This window comes from Oncorhynchus masou, chromosome 15 (assembly GCF_036934945.1).
Source record: "Oncorhynchus masou masou isolate Uvic2021 chromosome 15, UVic_Omas_1.1, whole genome shotgun sequence".
In the NCBI taxonomy this organism is placed as follows: Eukaryota; Metazoa; Chordata; class Actinopteri; order Salmoniformes; family Salmonidae; genus Oncorhynchus; species Oncorhynchus masou.
Window position 1 is genome coordinate 54,240,191 of NC_088226.1, and position 22,797 is coordinate 54,262,987.

At 41.8% G+C, this 22,797-nt stretch overlaps 1 protein-coding gene across 3 annotated transcripts in view; it reads right to left on the bottom strand.

Moving 5' to 3' along the window:
- LOC135556461 (long-chain-fatty-acid--CoA ligase ACSBG2-like) overlaps window positions 1-22,797 on the bottom strand; it is a 54,347-nt gene that overhangs the window by 18,011 nt on the left and 13,539 nt on the right. For all 3 annotated transcript variants that reach the window (XM_064989688.1, XM_064989689.1, XM_064989687.1), the window contains exons 2-3: window positions 15,168-15,300; window positions 13,022-13,134 (exon numbers count right to left, since the gene is read on the bottom strand). In XM_064989688.1, coding sequence (XP_064845760.1) covers window positions 13,022-13,134; window positions 15,168-15,277 — 223 coding nt within the window. In that variant the 5' untranslated portion in view covers window positions 15,278-15,300. The remainder of the gene's footprint in view (window positions 1-13,021; window positions 13,135-15,167; window positions 15,301-22,797) is intronic.

The following is a 22,797-nucleotide window of genomic DNA, read 5'->3' on the forward strand; positions in this document are numbered from 1 at the left end:
TATTTCAGGTCTGCTGAATGCAAACTTTAGATGTGAAAACTCAGTGAACACTGAGGCTGTACCGACTAAGTTAATTTTAACAGTGGCAAAGTAGGCTGCCATGGCTATTTGATCATAATGTAGGCATTTAAAAACAAATGCAGGGCTCGACATGAACCTGTTTAGCCACTCAGATACGGTGGTGACAGACAATGTATTGTGTTGGATGCAAAGAACTACTTTACAAAATAAAATGCATTATTACCAAGATGCAGACAAAAAAAAGTGCTACCCCTTGCAATTGGCAGCTTAGCTTATTCAAGCCTTTGCCAAAATAAAACACTGCCCCATTTTAAGACATAAAAGCTGTTCTATTTTGTAAAGTGCACCAGTCCCTCCTGCAGCAAAGCACCCCCACAACATGATGCTGCCACCCCCATGCTTCACGGTTGGAATGGTGTTCTTCGGCTTGCAAGCCTCCCCATCCAAACATAACGATGGTTATTATGGCCAAACAGTTCTATTTTTGTTTCATCAGAGAAGAGGACATTTCTCCAAAAGTACAATCTTCGTCCCCATGTGCAGTTCCAAACCGTAGTCTGGCTTTTTTAAATGGAAGTTTTGAAGCAGTGGCTCTTCCTTGCTGAGCGACCTTTCAGGTTATATCGATATAGGACTCGTTTTACTGTGGATATAGATACTTTTGTAACCGTTTCCTCCAGCATCTTCACAAGGACCTTTGCTGCTGTTCTGGGATTGATTTTCACTTTACGCACCAAAGTGCGTTAATCTCTGAGACAGAACGCGTCTCCTTCCTGAGCGGTATGACGGCTGTGTGGTCCCATGGTACTTATACTTGCGTACTATTGTTTGTACAGATGAACGTGGTACCTTCAAGAGTTTGGAAATTGCTCCCAATAAATAACTAGACATGGAGGTCTACATTTTTTTCTGAGGTCTTGGCTGATTTCTTTTGATTTTCCTATGATGTCAAGCAAAGAGGCACTGAGTTTGAAGGTAGGCCTCGAAATACATCCACGGGTACACCTCCAAATGACTGAAATGTCGTCAATTAGCCTGTCAGATGCTTCTAAAGCCATGACATAATTTCCTGGAATTTTCCAAGCTGTTTAAAGGCAGTCAACTTAGTAGGCTGCCGTGGCTATTTAATCATAATGTAGGCATTTAAGACATAAAAGCTGTTCACCTGACTCACTTTTCAAATATTGCTAGAAAATGTACACGTTTTGTAAGCACTCGCAGCTTAGAGAGAACATTGGTGATGGGCATAAATGCCCAGTCTGCACACGCAGGCAAATCAATCTGTCAAACGGCTCCCAAACCCTATGAGGAAGTCCAACCAATCACTTTGAATGGCATGCCTGCTGCTTACACAGACAATCACAGAAATTAGCTTTATGGATATGAGGGAGGCTGCTCTGACTTCTGGTCTTAAATCCCAGAAGGCATTTGTTTGTCCTCGTGTTCCCTCCACTGTTGGTGAAGGGAACACGAGGACTGCTGCAGTGTTGGTGGAGAGCCAGAGGCAGTGGGTTGTGCTGACCCTGTCCTGGCCCGCAGTTTCTGCCAGTAAACAAACACACACACACACACACACACACACACACACACACACACACACACACACACACACACACACACACACCAGGCCCAGTATGAGACACCAATCTGCCCAACACCAGACAAAACAAGGGAGGGCCAGACAGGGGATCCCAATAGCCGCATTGGCAGCCCACAAGGAGAGCTCCCACTAGTAGGGACTAACAGGGCAGGAGACTGAACTGTGAACCTCTCAGAGCTAGTTTAAACGGTCCTGTTCAATAGTTAATTCTGTAAAAAAATATTATAGCCGGTTATTTTTTAAAAATGGGGGCCCATTAGCCAGAAACCCGAGCCTCTGCAGAGTCCTCAACGGATATTCCGGTTTTCAGGGGAAATGGCCTCGTCATGCGACTTCCGCTTTTGGATATTAACAAGATGACGCGCCATCTCAACTCTTATTCCACATTTATTGGATTGGTTGAACATTGCAGAAGAGAACATTGACAGTTCTCTTCTTGTAGGGGATCTACACTTTACATGTTTTGTTCATATTTTTGTTAAGTTTTAGTCCAATGTTTCATGAGCTGAAATAAATCCCAGAAATGTTCCATACTCACAAGCTTATTTCTCAAATTTTGTGAACAAATTTCTTTACATCCCTGTTAGTGATCAATTCTCCTTTGGCAAGATAATCCATCCACATGACAGGTGTGGCATCTCAAGAAGCTTAAAACATGATAAAAAGCATGATCCTTACACATGTACACCTTGTGCTGGGGACAATAAAAAGGCCAATAAAATAAGCAGTTTTGCCACAACACCACAGACGTCTGGAGGAAGCGTGCAATTGGCATGCTGACTGCAGGAATATCCATAAGAGCTGTTGCCAAAGAACTGAACGTTAATTTCTCTACTATAAATCTGCCTCCAAAGTGGTTTTAGAGAATTTGGCAGCACATCCAACCGGTCTCACAACCGCAGACCACATGTATGGTGTCATGTGGGCGAGAGTTTTCCTGACGTCTTTCGTTGTGAACAGAGTGCCCAATGGTGGCGGTGGGGTTATGGTATGGGCAGGCATAAGCTACAGACAACTAACTTAATTGCATTTTATTGATGGCATTTTGAGTGCACAGATACCATGAGATCATGAGGCCCATTGTTGTGCAATTCATCTGCCGCCATCGCCTCATGTGTTCAGCATGACAATGCACGGCTCCATGTTGTAAGGACCTGTACACAATTCCTGGAATGCCATGCTTACTCAGACATGTCCCTCATTGTGCATGTTTGGGATGCTCTGGATCGACGTGTACACTACCGTTCAAAAAGTTTGGGGTCACCTAGGAATGTCCTTGTTTTTGAAAGAAAAGCAAATATGTGTCCATTAAAATGACATCAAATTGATCAAAAATAAAGTGTAGACATTGTTAATGTTGCCTACTATTGTAGCTGGAAATGGCTGCTTTTTAATGGAATATCTACATAGGAGTACAAAGGCCCATTATCAGCAACCATCACCTCCTGTGATCCAATGGCACATCGTGTTAGCCTTTTAAAATTATAAACTTGGAATAGCTAATTGATCATTAGAAAACCCTTTTGCAATTATGTTAGCACAGCTGAAAACTGTTTCTGATTAAAGAAGCACTAAAACTGTCTTTAGACTAGTTAAGTAACTGGAGCATCACATTTTATTAGTCACATGCGCCGAACACAACAGGTGTAGACCTTACAGTGAAACACTTCCTTACGAGCCCCTAAACGACAGTGCAGTTAAAAAAAAATGCAAATTAGAATAAGAGATAAAAGTAACAAGTAATTAAAAAGGAGCATTTGTGGGTTTGATTACAGGCTCAGCTGGCCAGAAACAAATAACTTCCTTCTGAAACTCAGTCTATAATTGTTCTGAGAAATTAAGGCTATTCCATGCGAGAAATTGCCAAGAAACTGAAGATCTTGTACAAAGCTGTGTACTACCCCCTTCACAGAACAGCGCAAACTGGCCCCAACCAGAATAGAAAGAGTGGGAGGCCCGGGTGCACAACTGAGCAAGAGGACAAGTACATTAGTGTGTCTCGTTTGAGAAAGACTCCTCACAAGTCCTCAACTGGCAGCTTCATTAAAGAGTACCCGCAAAACAGCAGTCTCAACATCAACAGTGAAGAGGCGACTCCAGCATACTGGCCTCCTAGGCATACTTGCAAAGAAAAAGCAATATCTCAGACTGGCCTACAAAAATACAAGACTGAGATAGGAAAAAGAACACCGACACTGGACAGAGGAAGACTGGAAAAAAATGTTATGGACAGACAAATCTAAGTTTGAGGTGTTCAGATCAAAGAACAACATTCGTGAGACGGATTTTAAAAAATGAAGATGGAGGAGTGCTTGACGCCATCCGTCAAGCATGGTGGAGGCAATGTGTTGGTCTGGGGGTGCTTTGATGGTGGTAAAGTGGGAGATTTGTACAGAGTGAAAAGGATCTTGAAGGAAGGAAGGCTATCACTCCATTTTGCAATTCCATACCCTGTGGATGGTGCTTAATTGGAGCCAATTTCCTCCTACAACAGGACAATGACCCAAAGCACAGCTCCAAACTACGCAATAACTATTTAGGGAAGAAGTAGTCAGCTGGTATTTGGTCTATAATGGAGTGGCCAGCACAGTCACCGGCTCTCAACCCTATGGGACGTAAGAAGTGCCCATCAAGTCAATCCAACTTGTGGGAGGTGCTTCAGGAAGCATGGGGTGAAATCTCTTCAGATTACCTCAACAAGTTGACAATTAGAATGCAAAAGGTCTGCAAGGCTGTAATTGCTGCAAATGGAGGATTCTTTGACAAAAGCAAAGTTTGAAGGACAATTATTTTAATTAAAAAATCATTATCTTGTCAATGTCTTGACTATATTTCCTATTCATTTTGCAACTAATTTCATGTATGTTTTCATGGAAAACAAGGACATTTCTAAGTGACCTTTTGAATGGTAGTGTATGACATCGTGTTTTAGTTCCCGCCAACATCCAGCAACTTTGCACAACCATTGAAGAGTGGGACAACACACCACAGGTCACAATCAACAGCCTGATCAACTCTATGCGAAGAGCCTTTACCTTTATTTAACTAGGCAAGTCAGTTAAGAACAAATTCTTATTTTCAATGACAGCCTAGGAATTATGGAACAGTGGGTTACCTGCCTGTTCAGGGGCAGAACGACAGATTTGAACCTTGTCAGCTCTGGGATTTGAACTTGCAACCTTTCGGTTACTAGTCCAACGCTCAAACCACTAGGCTACCCTGCCACCCCATGATGCAAATGGTGGTCACACCAGATACTAACTGGTTCTGAGCCACACCCCTACATTTCTTTTTAACGGTATCTGTGACCAAAACATGCATATCTGTATTCCCAGTCATGGGCCTAATTTATTTATTTCAATTGACTGATTTCCTTACATGAACTCTAAAATCTTTAAAATGGTTGCATTTATATTTTTGTCAGTATACATGGCCAAAACACATCTCATTCCAAAATCATTGGACATTAATATGGCGTTGGTCCCCCATTTGCTGCTAAAGCCTCCACTCTTCTGGGAAGGCTTTCCACTAGATGTTGGAACATAGCAGCAGGCATTTGCTTCCATTCATGAGGTTGGGCACTGATGTTGGGTGATTAGGCCTTGCACGCAGTCTGCGGTCCAATTCATCCCAAAGGTGTTTGATGGGGTTGAGGTCAGGGCTCTGTGCAGGCCAGTCAAGTTCTTCCACTCCGATCTTGACAAACCATTTCTGTACGGACCTCACTTTGTCATGCTGAAACAGGAAAAGGCCTTCCCCAAACTGTTGCCAAGAAGTTGGAAGCACAGAATTGTCTAGAATATCATTGTATGCTATAGCGTTAAAATTTCCCTTCACTAGAAACAAGTAACCTAGCCCAAACCATGAAAAACATCCCCAGACCATTATTGCTCGTCCAACCAAACTTTAGTTGGCACTATGTATTTGAGCAGGTACTGTTCTCCTGGCATCCGCCAAACCCAGAGTCATCTGTGGGACTGCCAGATTGTGAAGCAGGATTTTTAACTCCAGAGAACAAGTTTCCACTGCTCCAGAGTCCAATAGCAGCGAGCTTTACACACTCCAGCCGACACTTGGCATTGCGCATGGTGATCTTAGGCTTGTGTGCGGCTGCTCGGCCATGGAGACCCATTTCATGAAGCTCCTGACGAAGAGTTATTGTGCTGACGTTAATTCTAGAGGCAGTTTGGAAATCAGTAGTGAGTGTTGCAGAGGACAGATGATGTTTCCTCTCTACGTGCTTCAGCACTCGGCAATCGGAAAGGTGGCATCCTATGATTGTGCCACGTTGAAAGTCGGAGCTCTTCAGTAGGGGCCATTCTACTGCCAACGTTTGTCTATGGCGATTGCATGGCTGTGTGCTCGATTTTACACACCTGTCAGCAACGGGTGTGGCTGAAATAGCTGAAACCAACTCATTTGAAGGGGTGTCCACATATATGAAACACTGCATTGCATAAAGTAATTATTTTAAGCCTGCTACGCTAGGTTAGCCAGAGAAACTATAGAGAGACTAAGCTATAACTCACCAAGTACTATTAGCGTTTTGGCCTTACGGCTGAAATCCCACTACCGGGATCGATATGACAACAGCCAGTGAAAGTGCAGTGCGCCAAATACAAACAGAAATCTCATTATTAAAATTCCTCAAACATACAAGTATTTTACACCATTTTAAAGATAAACTTGTTAATCCCACCAGTGTCCGATTTCAAAAAGGCTTTACGATGAAAGCACGCCAAATTATTATGTTAGGTCACAGAAAAAAAACGATGCCATTTTCCAGGCAATTAGAGGAGTCACAAAAAGCAGAAAGAGATAAAAATTAATCACTAAACGTTGATGATCTTCATCAGTTGACACCAATAGGACTTCATGTTACACAATACATGTATGTTTTGTTCTATAAAGTTCATATTTATATCCAAAAATCTCATTTTACATTGGCGTGTTATGTTCAGTAGTTCCAAAACATGTGACTTTGCAGAGAGCCACATCAATTTACATAAATAGTCTTAATAAACATTGATAAAAGATGGGATAGGGGCAGCATTTTTACATTCGGATGAAAAGCGTGCCCGGAGAAAACTGCCTGCTACTCAGGCCCAGAAGCGAAGATATGGAAACTATATTTATTAGGTGTACTCTGGCATTTAGAAAACCCCATCCTGAAGGTATTCACAAATTTCAAATAAATAAATTCACATTTCAAAGTGTTCTGATTTGTCAGTTGGTCAGTAAACACTGTTGCTCTTAAATCAGTGGGGATTCCTCTTCCATCCACCTGAAGTGCAGTACCATGAGGATTTGGCTGAGGCTGGTACCATGGCCATGCGTGGCTATTGACTAAAGAAGTATTTGGTCATAAACAGTCCCCACTGAACTCCAAGAAGGTTCCACCCACAGCTTTGTGCTGTTGACCGTAGACAACACAGTGCTCTATGGTCAGCCTAACACCAGGCCACATGATCCTACACTTCTCTGTTGCTATTTCAGTTTGATACTTCTTTAAAAGGCTTCAAAATATTGGCAGGGATTATCTATAGTTCCAGTTTTGTCATGATGACCTTTCAATTGTTTTTTATTAAAACCCCTTATGGCTGGGGGGCAGTATTGAGTAGCTTGGATGAATAAGGTGTCCGGAGTAAACTGCCTGCTAACTCAGGCCCAGAAGCAAAGATATGCATATTATTAGTAGATTTGGATAGAAAACACTGAAGTTTCTAAAACTGTTTGAATGATGTCTGTGAGTATAACAGAACTCATGGCAGGCAAAAACCTGAGAAAAATCCAACCAGGAAGTGGGAAATCTGAGGTTTGTAGTTTTTCAACTCATTGCCTATCAAATATACAATGTCTATGGTTGTCATATTGCACTTCCTATGGCTTCCACTAGATGTCAACAGTCTTTAGAACGTTGTTTGAGGCTTCTACTGTGAATTGGGGGCGAATGAGTGCTGAATCAACCAGAGGCCTGCCAGAGTGCCATGAGCTGATCACGCGCGCACACGTTAGAGCGACTTGCGTTCCATTGCAATTCTAAAGACAAAGGAATTCTCTGGTTGGAACATTATTGAAGATTTGTTAAAAACATCCTAAAGATTGATTCTATACATCGTTTGACATATTTCTACAAACTGTAATATAATTTTTTGAACTTTGTCTGAACTTTCGCCTGGACTTGCCCGCACCTCGTGAGTTTGGATTTGTTTACCAAACAGGCGAACAAAAGGAGGTATTTGGACATAAATGGACTTATCGAACAAAACAAAAATGTATTCTGGAACTGGGATTCCTGGGAGTGCATTCTGATGAAGATCGTCAAAGGTAAGTGAATATTTATAACGCTATTTCTGACTCCACCACATGACGGGTATCTGCATGGCTTGTTTGTGTGTCTGAGCGCTGTACTCAGATTCCATGGTTTGCTTTTTCCGTAAAGCTTTTTTGAAATCTGACAGTGGTTGCATTAAGGAGAAGTATATCTATAATTCTGTGCATAATAGTTGTCTTTTAATGTTTATTATAAGTATTTCTGTAAATTGATGTGGCTCTCTGAAAAATGTGCTTGATGTTTTCGAGGAACAACATTACTGACTATAAAGTGCCAATGTAAACAGATTTTTGGATATAAATATGAACTTTATCGAACAAAACACACATGTATTGTGTAACATGAAGTCCTACGAGTGCCATCTGATGAAGATCAAAGGTTAGTGATTAATTTTCTCTATTTCTGCTTTTTGTGACTCCTCTCTTTGGCTGGAATATGGCTGTGTGTGTTTTTCTGACTAGGCACTGACCTAACAATCATATGGTGTGCTTTCACTGTAGTCTTTTTAAGAATCGGACACGATGGGTAGATTAACAAGAAGTTAAGCTTTAATTTGGTGTATTGCACTTGTGAATGTATGAAAGTTACATATTTCAATATATTTTTGAATTTCGCTCTCTGCTTTTTCAGCGGAATGTTGTCGAGGGGTTCCCAAAAGAAGTTAATGCAACCGGTGTGTCAGATTTCAAAAAAGCTTTACGGAAAAAAGCACACCATGTAATAATCTGAGTACAGCGCTCAAACACAAAAACAAGCCATACAGATACCTGCCATGTTGTGGAGTCAACAGAAGTCAGAAATAGCATTATAAATATTCACTAGTCGTGCTATAAATTCACAGACAACACAAAGACTCCTTGATGCCCTTCCAGACTCCCTCTGCCTACCCAAGGACGTCAGAGGACAAAAATCATTAACCACCTAACTAAGGAACTCAATTTAACCTTGCACCAAACTGGAAGTCTTCCAACTAGCTTGGAAAGACTATACCGTGCAGTATCGAAGAGCCCTCACTGCTGCTCGATCATCCTATTCTTCCAACTTAATCGAGGAAAATAAGAACAATCAAAATTTATTTTGATACTGTCGCAAAGCTAACTAAAAAGCAGCATTCCCAAAGTGAGGATGGCTTTTTACTTCAGCAGTAATAAATTCATGAACTTCTTTGAGGAAAAGATCATGATTATTAGAAAGCAAATTAGACTCCTCTTTAAATCGGCGTATTCCTCCAAAGCTCAGTTGTCCTGAGTCTGCATAACTCTGCCAGGACCTAGGATCAAGAGAGACACGCAAGTGTTTTAGTACTATATCTCTTGACACAATGATGAAAATAATCATGGCCTCTAAACCTTCAAGCTGCATACTGGACCCTATTACAACTAAACTACTGAAAGAGCTGCTTCCTGTGCTTGGCCCTCCTATGTCGAACATAATAAAAGACTCTCGATCCACCGGATGTGTACCAAACTCACTGGAAGTGGCAGTAACAAAGCCTCTTGAAAAAGTCTAACTTTGACCCAGGAGAGAAAAAAAAGAAAAAAAAAAAATCGGCCTATAATCGAATCTTCCATTCCTCACAAAACTTTTAGAAAAAGGTGTTGCGCAGCAACTCACTGCCTTCCTGAAGACAAACAATGTATACGAAATGCTTCAGTCTGGTTTTAGACTCCATCATAGCACTGACACTGCACTGGTGGTAAATGACCTTTTAATGGCATCAGACCGGGGCTCTGCATCTGTCCTCGTGCTCCTAGCCCTTAGTGTTGCTTTTGATACCATCGATCACCACATTCTTTTGGAGAAATTGGAAACCCAAATTGGTCTACACCGACAAGTTCTGGCCTGGTTTATCTCTTATCTGTCGGAAAGATATCAGTTTGTCTCTGAACGGTTTGTCCTCTGACAAATCAACTGCACATTTCGGTGTTCCTCAAGGTTCCGTTTTTGGACCACTATTGTTTTCACTATATATTTTACCTCTTGGGGATGTCATTCGAAAACATAATGTTAACTTTCACTGCTACGCAGATGACACACAGCTGTACATTTCAATGAAACATGGTGATGCCCCGAAATTTCCCTCGCTAAAAGCCTGTGTTTCAGACATAAGGAAGTGGATGGCTGCAAACTTTCTACTTTTAAACTTGGGCAAAACAGAGATGCTTGTTCTCGGTCCCAAGAAACAAAGATCGTCTGTTGAATCTGACAATTAATCTTGATGGTTGTACAGTCGTCTAAAATAAAACTGAAGGACCTCGGCGTTACTCTGGACCCTGATCTCTCCTTTGACGAACATATCAAGACTGTTTCAAGGAAAGCTTTTTTCCATCTACGTAACATTGCAAAAATCAGAAACTCTGTCCAAAAAAATGCAGAAAAATTAATCCATGCTTTTGTTACTTTAGGTTAGACTACTGCAATGCTCTACTTTCCGGCTACCTGGATAAAGCACTAAATAAACTTCAGTTAATGCTAAATACGGCTGCTAGAATCCTGACTAGAACCAAAAAACGCGATCATATTACTCCAGTGCTAGCCTCCCTACACTGGTTTCCTGTTAAGGCAAGGGCTGATTTCAAGGTTTTACTGCTAACCTACAAAGCATTACATGGGCTTGCTCCTACCTCTCTCTGATTTGGTCCTGCTGTACATACCTACACGTACGCTACGGTCACAAGACGCAGGCCTCCTAATTGTCCCTAGAATTTCTAAGCAAACAGCTGGAGGCAGGGCTTTCTCCTATACAGCTCCATTTTTATTGAATGGTCTGCCTACCCATTTGAGAGATGCAGACTCGGTCTCAACCTCTAAGTCTTTACTGAAGACTCATCTCTTCGGTGGGTCATATGATTGAGTGTAGTCTGGCCCAGGAGTGTGAAGGTGAACGGAAAGGCTCTGGAGTAACGAATCGCCCTTGCCGTCTCTGTCTGGCCGGTTCCCCTCGTTCCACTGGGATTCTCTGCCTCAAACCCTATTACAGGGGCTGAGTCACTGGCTTATTGGTGCTCTTTCATGCCGTCCCTAGGAGGGGTGCGTCACTTGGGTGGGTTGAGTCACTGATGTGATCTTCCTGTCTGGGTTGGCGCCCCCCTTCGGTTGTGCCGTGACGGAGATCATTGTGGGCTATACTCGGCCTTGTCTCAGGATGGTAAGTTGGTGGTTGAAGATATCCCTCTAGTGGTGTGGGGGCTGTGCTTTGGCAAAGTGGGTGGGGTTATATCCTTCCTGTTTGGCCCTGTCCGGGGGTATCATCGGATGGGGCCACAGTGTCTCCTGACCCCTCCTGTCTCAGCCTCCAGTATTTATGCTACAGTAGTTTGTGTCGGGGGGCTAGGGTCAGTTTGTTATATCTGGAGTACTTCTCCTGTCTTATCCGGTGTCCTGTGTGAATTTAAGTATGCTCTCTCTAATGAGGACCTGAACCCTCGGACCATGCCTCAGGACTACCTGGCATGCTGTCCCCAGTCAATCTGGCTGTGCTGCTGCTCCAGTTTCAACTGTTCTGCCTGCGGCTGTGGAATCCTGACCTATTCACCGGACGTGCTACCTGTCCCAGACTTGCGGTGTTCAACTCTCTAGAGACAGTAGAAGTGGTAGAGATACTCTTAATGATCGGCTATGAAAAGCGAACTGACATTTACTCCTGAGGTGTTGACTTGCTGGTATATTATGCATGGTATATCATGCTGGTCATTTATGAACATTTGAACATCTTGGCCATGTTCTGTTATAATCTCCAACCGGCACAGCCAGAAGAGGACTGGCCACCCCTCATAGCCTGGCTCCTCTAGGTTTCTTCCTAGGTTTTGGCCTTTCTAGTGAGTTTTTCCTAGCCACCGTGCTTCTACATCTGCATTGCTTGCTGTTTGGGGTTTTAGGCTGGGTTTCTGTACAGCATATAGATATCAGCTGATGTACGAAGGGCTATATAAATAAAAGTTGATGATCATCAGAATGCATTCCCAGGAATCCCAGTTCCACAATAAATGTTTGTTTTGTTCCATACAGTCTATCATTTATGTCCAAATACCTCCTTGTTCTCGCATTTAGTTCACAAATCCAAATCATTGAGGCGCGATCACTAGGTCCAGACGAAAAGTCAAAAGGTTCCGTTACAGTCCGTAGAAACATGTCAAACGAATGTATAGAATCAATCTTTAGGATGTTAACATAAATCTTCAATAATGTTCCAACCGGAGATTTCCTTTGTCTTTAGAAATTAAAAGGAACGCAGCTACCTCTCACGGGAGCGCAAATGATCAGCTCATGGCGGACACCTGATTGAAAGAGCTCTCATTCCCCCCTCGTTCATAGTAGACGCCTTAAACAAGGTTCTAAATTACTGTTGACATTTAGTGGAAGCCTTAGGAAGTGCATAATGACCCCATAGACACTGTATATTCGATAGGCAATGAGTTGAAAAACTACAAACCTCAGATTTCCCACTTCCTGGTTGGATTTTTTCTCAGGCCATATGAGTTCTGTTATACTCACAGACATCAAACAGTTTTAGAAATCTCAGTGTTTTCTATCCACATCTACTAATAATATGCATATCTTCGCTTCTGGGCCTGAGTAGCAGGCAGTTTACTCCAGGCACCTTATCCAAGCTACTCAATACTGCCCCCCAGCCATAAGAGGTTTTAATAAAAACAATTGAAAGGTCACCATGATAAGACAAACTATAGATAATCCCTGCCAATATTTTGGAGCCTTTCAAAGAAGTATAAAACTGAAATAGCAACAGAGAAGCGTAGGATCATGTGGCCTGGTGTTAGGCTGCATAATTAGGGCATTAGGAATGTTGATGACTGAATGTTCTTGGCCAGAAACAGGAAAGGGAAGTTTGGGACCCCACTTCCCTTTGGCCCATTTCCTCAAAATTCAAAAAGGGGACAATTCATTTGGTCAACCTCAAAATCAATGTACAAGAGTGTGTGTGAATCAGTTTGTGTAGGCGCTAACAGTTGTAAGCCAGTTTCCTACATTTATTTGTGCCCTTTCTAAAATGTTCTCCTTGTGGTGTTTGCCATGTAAATGTGTGTAATCAATATATATGCGCTCACCAGTCTCTGTGTGTGTGGGCTGTTCAGTAAGGATGTCTGTGAGTTTGTTGGTGAGCTCAGTGTTGGCCCCAATCTCCTCTTCCCGCTCACCAGCTGACTCCTCTGATGACTCACTGAGGGGAAAGAAGTTATAAATAATGTTAAGTGGATTCCCGGTCCTGTCCTACTGTATTCCACGGTCATGTCTAAAGATGGAAGCTTTTCAGTGTCAGAAGATAAAGAATCTAGCTGTGCTCAAATACCCACACTAACACTGTATACTACATATTATTAGTTCATTTTAGTATACTGGAAACGAATGGTATCCTTTCAGTTGAGCGTACAAGAGCGTCGCCTGTCTACCGGAAGTTGATGCTGTTGCTATGCAACCTCTAGTTTAACTTCTCTAGTGTAGGGGGCAGCATTTGGAATTTTGGATGAAAAACGTGCCCAAATTAAACTGCCTTCTACTCAGGCCCAGAAGATAAGATATGCATATAATGAGTAGATTTGGATAGAAAACACAAAAGTTTCCAAAACTGTTAAAATAATGTCTGCAAGTATAACAAATGATTTGGCAGGTGAAAACGTGAGAAAAATCCACTCAGGAAGTTGGATTTTTTGTTGTGGTTGTAGTTTTCTATTCAATGCCATTACAGTATCCATTGATTTCTGACTCAAATTGCAGTTCCTATGCTTTCCACTAGATGTCAACAGTCTTTAGAAAATGAGTGAGTAAGAGCAGTCTGAATGAGTGACCCTGCCGTGTCACAGAGCTTTTTCATGCGCGCGACCGAGAGAGTGCCTTTCTTGTTTACCTTTAATATCGGCGACGTTATTGTCCGGTTGAAATATTATCGATTATTTAGGCTAAAAACAACCCGAGGATTGAATAAACATCGTTTGACATGTTTCTATGAACTTTACGGATACAATTTGGACTTTGTCTGCCTGTTGTGACTGCGTTTGAGCCTGTGGATTACTGAAGAAAACGAGAACAAAAACGGAGGTTTTCGGATATAAAAAGACAGACTTTATCGAACAAAAGGAACATTTATTGAATAAATTAATGTCTTGAGTGCAATTATATGAAGATCATCAAAGGTAAGTGATTCATTTGATCTCCATTTCTGACTTGTGTAACTCTTCTACTTGGCTGGTTACTGTTTGTAATGATTTGTCTACTGGGCTAAGGTATGCTTTCATCGTAAAGCATTTTTTAAATCTGACGCAGTGGTTGGATTCACAAGACGTTGATCTTTAAACACATGTAAAATAGTTGTATCTTTTCTGAATTTTTATAGTGAGTATTTCTGTATTTGGCGCTCTGTTATCTCACTGGATGTTGGTCAGGTGGGACGCTAGCGTCCCACATACCCTAGAGAGCTTAATGAGAATTTTATCTTTAAAATGGTGCCTAATACTTGTACGTTTGAGAAATTTGATTTATGAGATCTGTTGATTTGTATTTGGCGCCCTGCAATTTCATTGGCTGTTGGCAAGGGGTTCTCAAGTCAATCAACGTTGGGTAGTTAATATACTGCCTGGCAAGTTTGATGTATTAGTAGCCAACTAACGTTAGGTGCATACTGCTGTAATGCTATGCGGTTGTCAGCCAACATAAGTTACGTGTTATTCGAAAATGTATTACATTTAAACATTTTATTTTTTCTTCATCTGAAAAGTTATGAAGCCATGCCCATTTTTGGAAGAATTGCATTTTGGGACCTAAAAGCACAGAAATCGTGTCCACTGCATGTATACGTCATATTTTGGCGAATTTTGTACGTCATCCGGGAACTTTTGGCATACTGACTATGACCAACAAGCATACTTTATACTCAATTCACATCACAAATAGTAGTCAGTGCAGTTAGAATGAGTATTTGAACACAGCATGGGTCTTGTTAACTGACAGCAAATTGTTTCGAAACCAGTTTACAATGTTGACATGACAAAGTGTAAGGATTGTGCTGAATGAAGTAGGTCAAATATGTCTAAGAAGTCATTTGATGTGGGGGTGTTAAGATAGGGAAGTCAGCTACCCAATGACCTGCACCCTGTCACTATCAGATCGCATCATTCCCATGTGACGAGAGCCTTTCGATCAAGTCCAAACAAGAGTCACGCAATCAAACCAGATAATGGTTTCAGTCTAGGTACGTACTTGGCTATGAAATCCACTGCGACGTCATCAAGTGAGGCGACGCTGTCCCCGGTTCCACAGGATGACTGCGGGTAGCTGACTTCCCTGGGGGGGTCCATGGCTGTGGACATGGCAGTAGGCTCACACACAGTCACTGCAATGGGGGGAAAATGGAGAAAGGGGACAGGGTAAGACACAGCATAAGACACAGCATAAGACACAGCATGACTCATTCACACATGACCCACACACAAATCTCAGGGACCGAGTTTCCCCAGCTGTAAGTGTGAAGTTGTCAGGCTTTGAGAGTGTGACAAAATGAGCATTAGTCCTTCCTTAGAGCAGGGGTTCCTAAACTTTCACTCAGGCCCCCCAACCAGCATTGGGGAACATCCCACACCCAGTCTATTTCTATGGACAAGCACAGTTCATGACAAACTGTTCACACCCCTCTTGTTGGTTGAGAGAAAAATGTAGCAGATTTAAAGCTAATTTCCTGCAATTCTACACATTGTCATTTGGTGCAGCGAATTTTGCTGAAGGCAGAAAGGCTTGCAGTCCTTTTTAAAAAATCCAGTGTTGCGCCGTTGGCGGTAGGTGCACTTGATTCAGAAGCTCGGCGCACCGGTAGACAAAGTGTTCCCATTTTGAACCATTTTATTTGTCTGAAAAGACAATTCTGGACCGGAAGATCTCTGGCTAAAATCGAGTACGCCTACTGCGCTGGCCAATCGTATAGCTCAAATCACCATGCCTACCTACAGCTTCCATGACCCCGGCCACATCAAAGTTTGATACTAGCCTATGTGAGATTTATTAACTTTTAAAACCATGACAAGAGACTTTCAAAGAATACAGCAAAGAGATGTTTTTATGAGTTCATGTCTAAGTTTAATTCAGTATTGTCAACACTATTACAAAACACGGTTTTCTGTACTTCCAATCGCGCTGCAGTTGCAATGAATGAGTAGCCAAGTGTATCGATAGTCCTGCATTTTTATTAGCAGCTCATCATGTCTATTTTAATAGAGGAATTTTTCACTTTCTCTGGTCATACCAACAACATTAATCCCCCCCCCCCCAGAGGCAGATGCAGTGCGACTTGAGTTTCGCCATTCGGTCGAAGACTGTGTCCCCTCTCTGGTCAGCCTCACTAGAGGAAAGGAAGGAAAGAGCAGAGACCGTGAGAGACAGACCATCTCTGCTGCACTCTCTCTCCCTCTGCTGAGACTAATGCAATGTTCAAAACAACTGGAAACCCTGAAATGTCAGACTTACGACTTTTGAACGGTCATCCAACTCGGAAACTTGGGCATCTTTCTAGAGCTCCGACTTTCTGACCTGAAGTCCACTGACTTCATAATTTGATTTAGATTTTGTCAAGAGTTCAGTTATTTTGAAAGTACCATGACCATTTTAATTTATGCCCAGCTATGCCTCGCAAGTGTCACACCATCTTGTTTATTTTGTTATCAAATTTTGAGTTTTGAAATAGAACTTGGTCTGAGAGGAACAATATTGGCAGGCCAGGCATATAGCCAATATGCTGTGAAAAATAAAAAAAGGTTTACATCAACCTGATTTCAGTCAAAACATGACTTAAAATATATTTGCGGTAGTTCTCTGCTTGCTTTTTGACTGCTAAAGTGATCTTAGGTCAGAAAAGGTTGGTGATCACTGCTTTAACATATGCAATGACTGACATGACAAGAGGAAACCTGATGACAATTTGAAATTGTACCCGTGTGCAATTTTGCACGCGCCACAGTTTGGAAACCACTGCCTTAGAATAGAACCAGCTGTAGCATGTGACTGCCAAACGGCTCACAAGGCTCCCACCACTGTGCTGCGTGTCACAGGGTCATGCTCTGGTCTCTGGATAAACATTACACAGGGTCTCAGAGTCATTACACTGCTTGGAGATCACTCAGAAAAACTATTTAGCTTATCACCATTTATGGAAATCTTCTAATAAGAAGTATTTTACAACCGTAAGTGTCGACAGAATTCAAATGGGTACTGATCCAAGAGACAGACAACAGGTGCCACTACAAAAACAGCTACTGTAGACTGAACTGTATTTTTAATATTTTTTTAAACAATGAGGCTTCCTTTTAATTACTTTCAGCGAAAACAAATGATACCCTGATGAAGACAGCTTGTCTGTCGAAACATTAGTTATTAGGTTATGAAATTATTGCATTTGAGCTCCTTGAGTGTGCGGCTCTCCTTTTCTTTTAAGTGTTCTACTCCACGAGCGAGCACCTCGCCTAAACAGGTGTGGGTTTTTTACCTCCAGATTAACCATGTTTATTCAATGTGGTCATTTCCTAAAATCAGTAGAAGCCTCAATTAACATTTAGGCCTAATCGTGTTATGAAACCCCCTTTCAGAGATGTAAAGCAATGTGAACACATGACGACAGCGGGACAGCAGAGGTTGCAGAAGATGGACTCATTTGATGGCTTGTACATCCTCTGGTTATTGAAATTCAATGGCTCCATCTGTCTAAGAGAGACTCAGAGCACAGTTTGGCCCCGTTGATGATCCGTTTGTTCCATTGTGGGAAGTTGCCCAAGAGGGGGAGAACTGAGCAGAGCGCACGTCCCATTTCTGTCATCAACACGGTACAGGAAACACGTCAGCACTGTAAAACAATAAGCAAGTAACCCCGGCCCACTTTCCATTATTGACACTGTCCACTTGTTGGAGAGCCAACACTGGCTGTTTATTTAGGACTGGCTCTCTGTGCATTGAAAACACATACAAGCTGAGTACAATTAAGCAGGAGGAAAGAAATCCTCCATGGGGAGGTCACAAAGCAGAAACATTCTCCTGAGCCAGGGACAGGGTGCAGCAAACCCTTAAAGCCCAGCCAATTACATAACCTGGTGTTGAGTGGTTGGTTGTACATTTGTACCTTTCTCAAAAAATGTAACTAAAACCAATGTGATTCGTGGTTTATGGGCTGTAGCTCAGCAGATCGAGATTCTACCTCCCAGTTCCCTCTGACACTGCCGTTAAAACCTCTAGTGACTCCCCATCCCGCATGTGGGAGCGTAATCATCGACTGACACTAATTAGCATAAAGCAACGGACATAAATATTCCTAGAAAATATTCCTATTCATGTAAATCACAAAAGAAATACATTGAGACACAGCTTAGCCTTTTGTTAACCTCTCGATAGTACCCGGATCCGGGATCGTGAATACAGCCTCAAGCTCATTACCATAACGCAATGTTAACTCTTCATGAAAATCGCAAATGAAATGAATATGCTAGCTCTCAAGCTTAGCCTTTTCTTAACAACACTCATCTCAGATTTTCAAAATATGCTTTTCAGCCATAGCAAAACAAGCATGTGTAAGAGTATAGATAGCATTTAGCGGGCAGATTCTTTGTGTAGGAGAAATCGCTCTGTTTTGTACATCACGTTTGGCTACCAAAAAGCCCCGAAAATTCAGTCATCAAAACGCCAAACTTTTCCCCAAATTAACTCCATAATATCGACTGAAACATGGCAAACGTTGTTTAGAATCAATCCTCAAGGTGTTTTTCACATATCTCTTTGTTGATATATCGTTCGTGGAAGTCTGCTTTCTCTTTTTCCGCACCAATTTCGATGCAGGACACCGGGCGGACACCTGGTAAATGTGGTCTCTTATGGTCAATCTTCCAATGATATGCCTACAAATACGTCACAACGCTGCAGACACCTTGGGGAAACGGCAGAAAGTGTAGGCTTGTTCAGGGCGCATTCACAGCCATATAAGGAGACATTGGAAAACAGCGCCTCAAATTTGGCTAATTTCCTGTTTGAAGTTTCATCTTGGTTTCGCCTGTAGCATCAGTTCTGTGGCACTCACAGATAATATCTTTGCAGTTTTGGAAACGTCAGAGTTTTCTTTCCAAAGCTGTCAATTATATGCATAGTCGAACATCTTTTCATGACAAAATATCTTGTTTAAAATGGGAACGTTTTTTCATGCAAAAATTAAATACTGCCCCTAGAGTTCCAAGAGGTTAATCACCCGGTCATCTCAGATTTTCAAAATATGCTTTACAGCCAAAGCTAGACAAGCATTTGTGTTTGTCGAAGTTTATTGATAGCCTATCATAGCATTTTGTCCAGCTAGCAGCAGGCAGCTTGGTCACGGAAATCAGAAAAGCAATCAAATTAAATAGGTTTACCTTTGATGAGCTTCGGATGTTCACTCACAAGACTCCCAGTTAGATATCAAATGCTCCTTTTTTCCCAAAATATTATTTTTGTAGGCGAAATAGCTCCGTTTGTTCTTCACGTTTGGCTGAGAAATCGCCCGGAAATTGCAGTCACGAAAACACAGAAAAATATTCCAAATTAGCTCCATTATAATCAACAGAAACATGGCAAATGTAGTTTATAATCAATCCTCAAGATGATTTTCAAATATCTATTCGATAATATATCCACCGGGACAATTCGTTTTTCAGTAGGACCGATTGGAATAATTGCTACCTCTGTATTTTACACGATAGTCACTCTGGGAGCCATCAGGTGACCACTTGCGCAATGTAGCCGCTTACGGGTATTCTTCAACATAAATGCGTAAAACTACGTCACAATGCTGTAGACACCTTCGGGAAGACGGAGAAAGAGTAATCTGGTTGATAGCTCATTCACTGCTCAATAAGGACAGCGCTTTCAAAACATGAGGCACTCCCGGATTGGATTTTTCTCAGGCTTTCGCCTGCAACATCAGTTCTGTTATACTCACAGACAATATTTTTACAATTTTGGAAACTTGAGTGTTTTCTATCCTAAGCTGTCAATTATATGCATATTCTAGCATCTTGTCCTGACAAAATATCCTGTCTACTACGGGAACGTTATTTTTCCAAAAATGAAACTAGGGGGCAGTATTCACAAAAGGTTTTAACCTTGATAGACTTCTGCACATGACCCATTCCTGCAGTGCCTGGCTCAGCCAAGGAAGCAAATACCGTGGAGTGAGCTCACCTCTTGCACCAGACACAACCCCTACAATAGCTGCCATTGTACTCTTCTTCCTACCACCAGTAACAGAGCAGCTGCAGATTCCCCATGGTCACACACAGCTGTGGCCAGGGTTCACGTTGCATAGCTGTAATGTATTATAGTGTGGGAGTTGTGTTGTGGTCCTTCTGGAGTTGGGAGGGGGGCGAGCCCCTTTGGCTGGGTCTCCAGTCTCAATGTTATCGGCTTGTGCTTGCCATAACAGGTGTGGGTGCTAGGGCTGCACAATTATCCATATTGCATGGGACTACAATATTTGAAACACCATTTTGTCTTTTTTAACTTTGAATGTATTGCTCAAGTTCTCGTTTGGCCACTTCTCAATTACACATCACTCAAACAGGCAGTTCCTCATGCTCAAGTTTACTCTGCAATACATGCATTGAACAAACAAGAACAAAAAAGCTTTCCACTTTGCTTCCACGTTTTCTATATTATACTATTCATGTGTAACTTGCTCTCTGCAAAACACTAGTTAGCCTAAGCAAGTTGTAAATATGCATTATTTTTTTGTATTAGCCCCTAATGCTAATCGCTAGCTAGCACTGAGAAAGAAAAAGTTTGCTAGCAAGGTTTTCCCTATAATACAGGCCATTACCAGTGGAGTATATCAGCATTGTTTGTGCAAATCGAGTCAAATTTTATTTGTCACATACAAATGGTTAGCAGATGTTAATGCGACTGTAGTGAAATGCTTGTGCTTCTAGTTCCGACCATGCAAACATTTGTTACTACTGTCACAACTAGAGGTCGCCCGATTAATTAGGGACCTTTCATTTTTTCATAATCGGAAATCAGTACTTTTGGACACCGATCTGACAGATTTTTAAATATATATTTTTTATACACCTTTATTGAACTAGGCAAGTCAGTTAAGAACAAATTCTTATTTTCAATGACGGCCTACGAACGGTGGGTTAACTGCCTTGTTCAGGGGCAGAACGACAGATTTGTACCTTGTCTGCTCGGGGATTCAATCTTGCAACCTTACAGTTAACTAATCCAACGCTCGAACCACCTGCCTCTCATTGCACTCCACGAGGAGCCTGCCCGTTACGCGAATGCAGTAAGAAGCCAAGGTAAGTTGCTAGCTAGCATTAAACTTATCTTATAAAAAACAATCAATCATAATCACTAGTTAACTACACATGGCTGATGATATTACTAGTTTTTCTAGCGTGTCCTGAGTTGCATGTAATCGATGCGGTGCGCATTCACAAAAACGGACTGTCGTTGCTCCAACGTGTACCTAACCATAAACATCAATGCCTTTCTTAAAAATATATACTTGTGCATTGATTTCAAACCTGCATATTTAGTCAATATTGCCTGCTAACATTAATTTATTTTAACTAGGTAAATTGTGTCATTTATCTTGCAACAGAGTCAGGGTATATGCAGCAGTTTGGGCTGCCTGGCTCGTTGCGAACTGTGTGAAGACCATTTCTTCCTAATAAAGACAGCCAACTTTGCCAAACGGGGGATGATTTAACAAAAGCACAATCATTGCACGACTGTACCTAACCATAAAACATCAATGCCTTTCTTAAAATCAATACACAGAAGTATATATTTTTAAACCTGCATATTTAGCTAAAAGAAATCCAGGTTTGCAGGCAATATTAACAAGGTGAAATTGTGTCACTTCTCTTGCGTTCATTGCACGCAGAGTCAGGGTATGTGCAACAGTTTGGGCCGCCTGGCTCGTTGCGAACTAATTTGCCTGAATTTTACGTAATTATGACATAAGATTGTACAATGTTGTACAATGTAACAGCAATATTTAGACTTAGGGATGCCACCCATTAGATAAAATACGAAACGGTTCCGTATTTCACTGAAAGAATAAACGTTTCATTTTCGAAATTAAAGTTTCCGGATTCGATCATATTAATGACCAAAGACTCGTATTTCTGTGTGTTATGTTATAACTAAGTCTATGATTTGATAGAGCAGTCTGACTGAGCAATGGTAGGCAGCAGCAGGCTCGTAAGCATTCATTCAAACAGCACTTCCGTGTGTTTTACCAGCAGCTCTTCAAGCATTGAGCTGTTTATGACTTCAAGCCTATCAACTCCCGAGGTTAGGCTGGTGTAACCGATGTGAAATGGCTAGCTAGTTAGCGGGGTGCATGCTAATAGCGTTTCAAACATCACTCGCTCTGAGACTTGGAGGAGTTGTTCCCCTTGCTTTGCAAGGGCCGGGATTTTGTGGAGCGCTGGGGAACGATGCTTCGAGTTTGGCTGTTGTCGATGTGTTCCTGGTTCGAGCCCAGATAGGGGCGAGGAGAGGGACGGAAGCTATACTGTTACATTGGCAATACTAAACTGCCTATAAGAACATCCAATAGTCAAAAGGTACATGAAATACAAATGGTAGAGAGAGAAATAGTCCTATAAATACTATATTAACTACAACTTAAAACCTAAACCCTCTTACCTTGGAATATTGAAGTCCCATGTTAAAAGGAATCACCAGCTTTCATATGTTCTCATGTTCTGAGCAAGGAACTTAACTTTTTTACATGGCACATACAGTGCCTTGCGAAAGTATTCGGCCCCCTTGAACTTAGCGACCTTTTGACATATTTCAGGCTTTAAACAAAGATATAAAA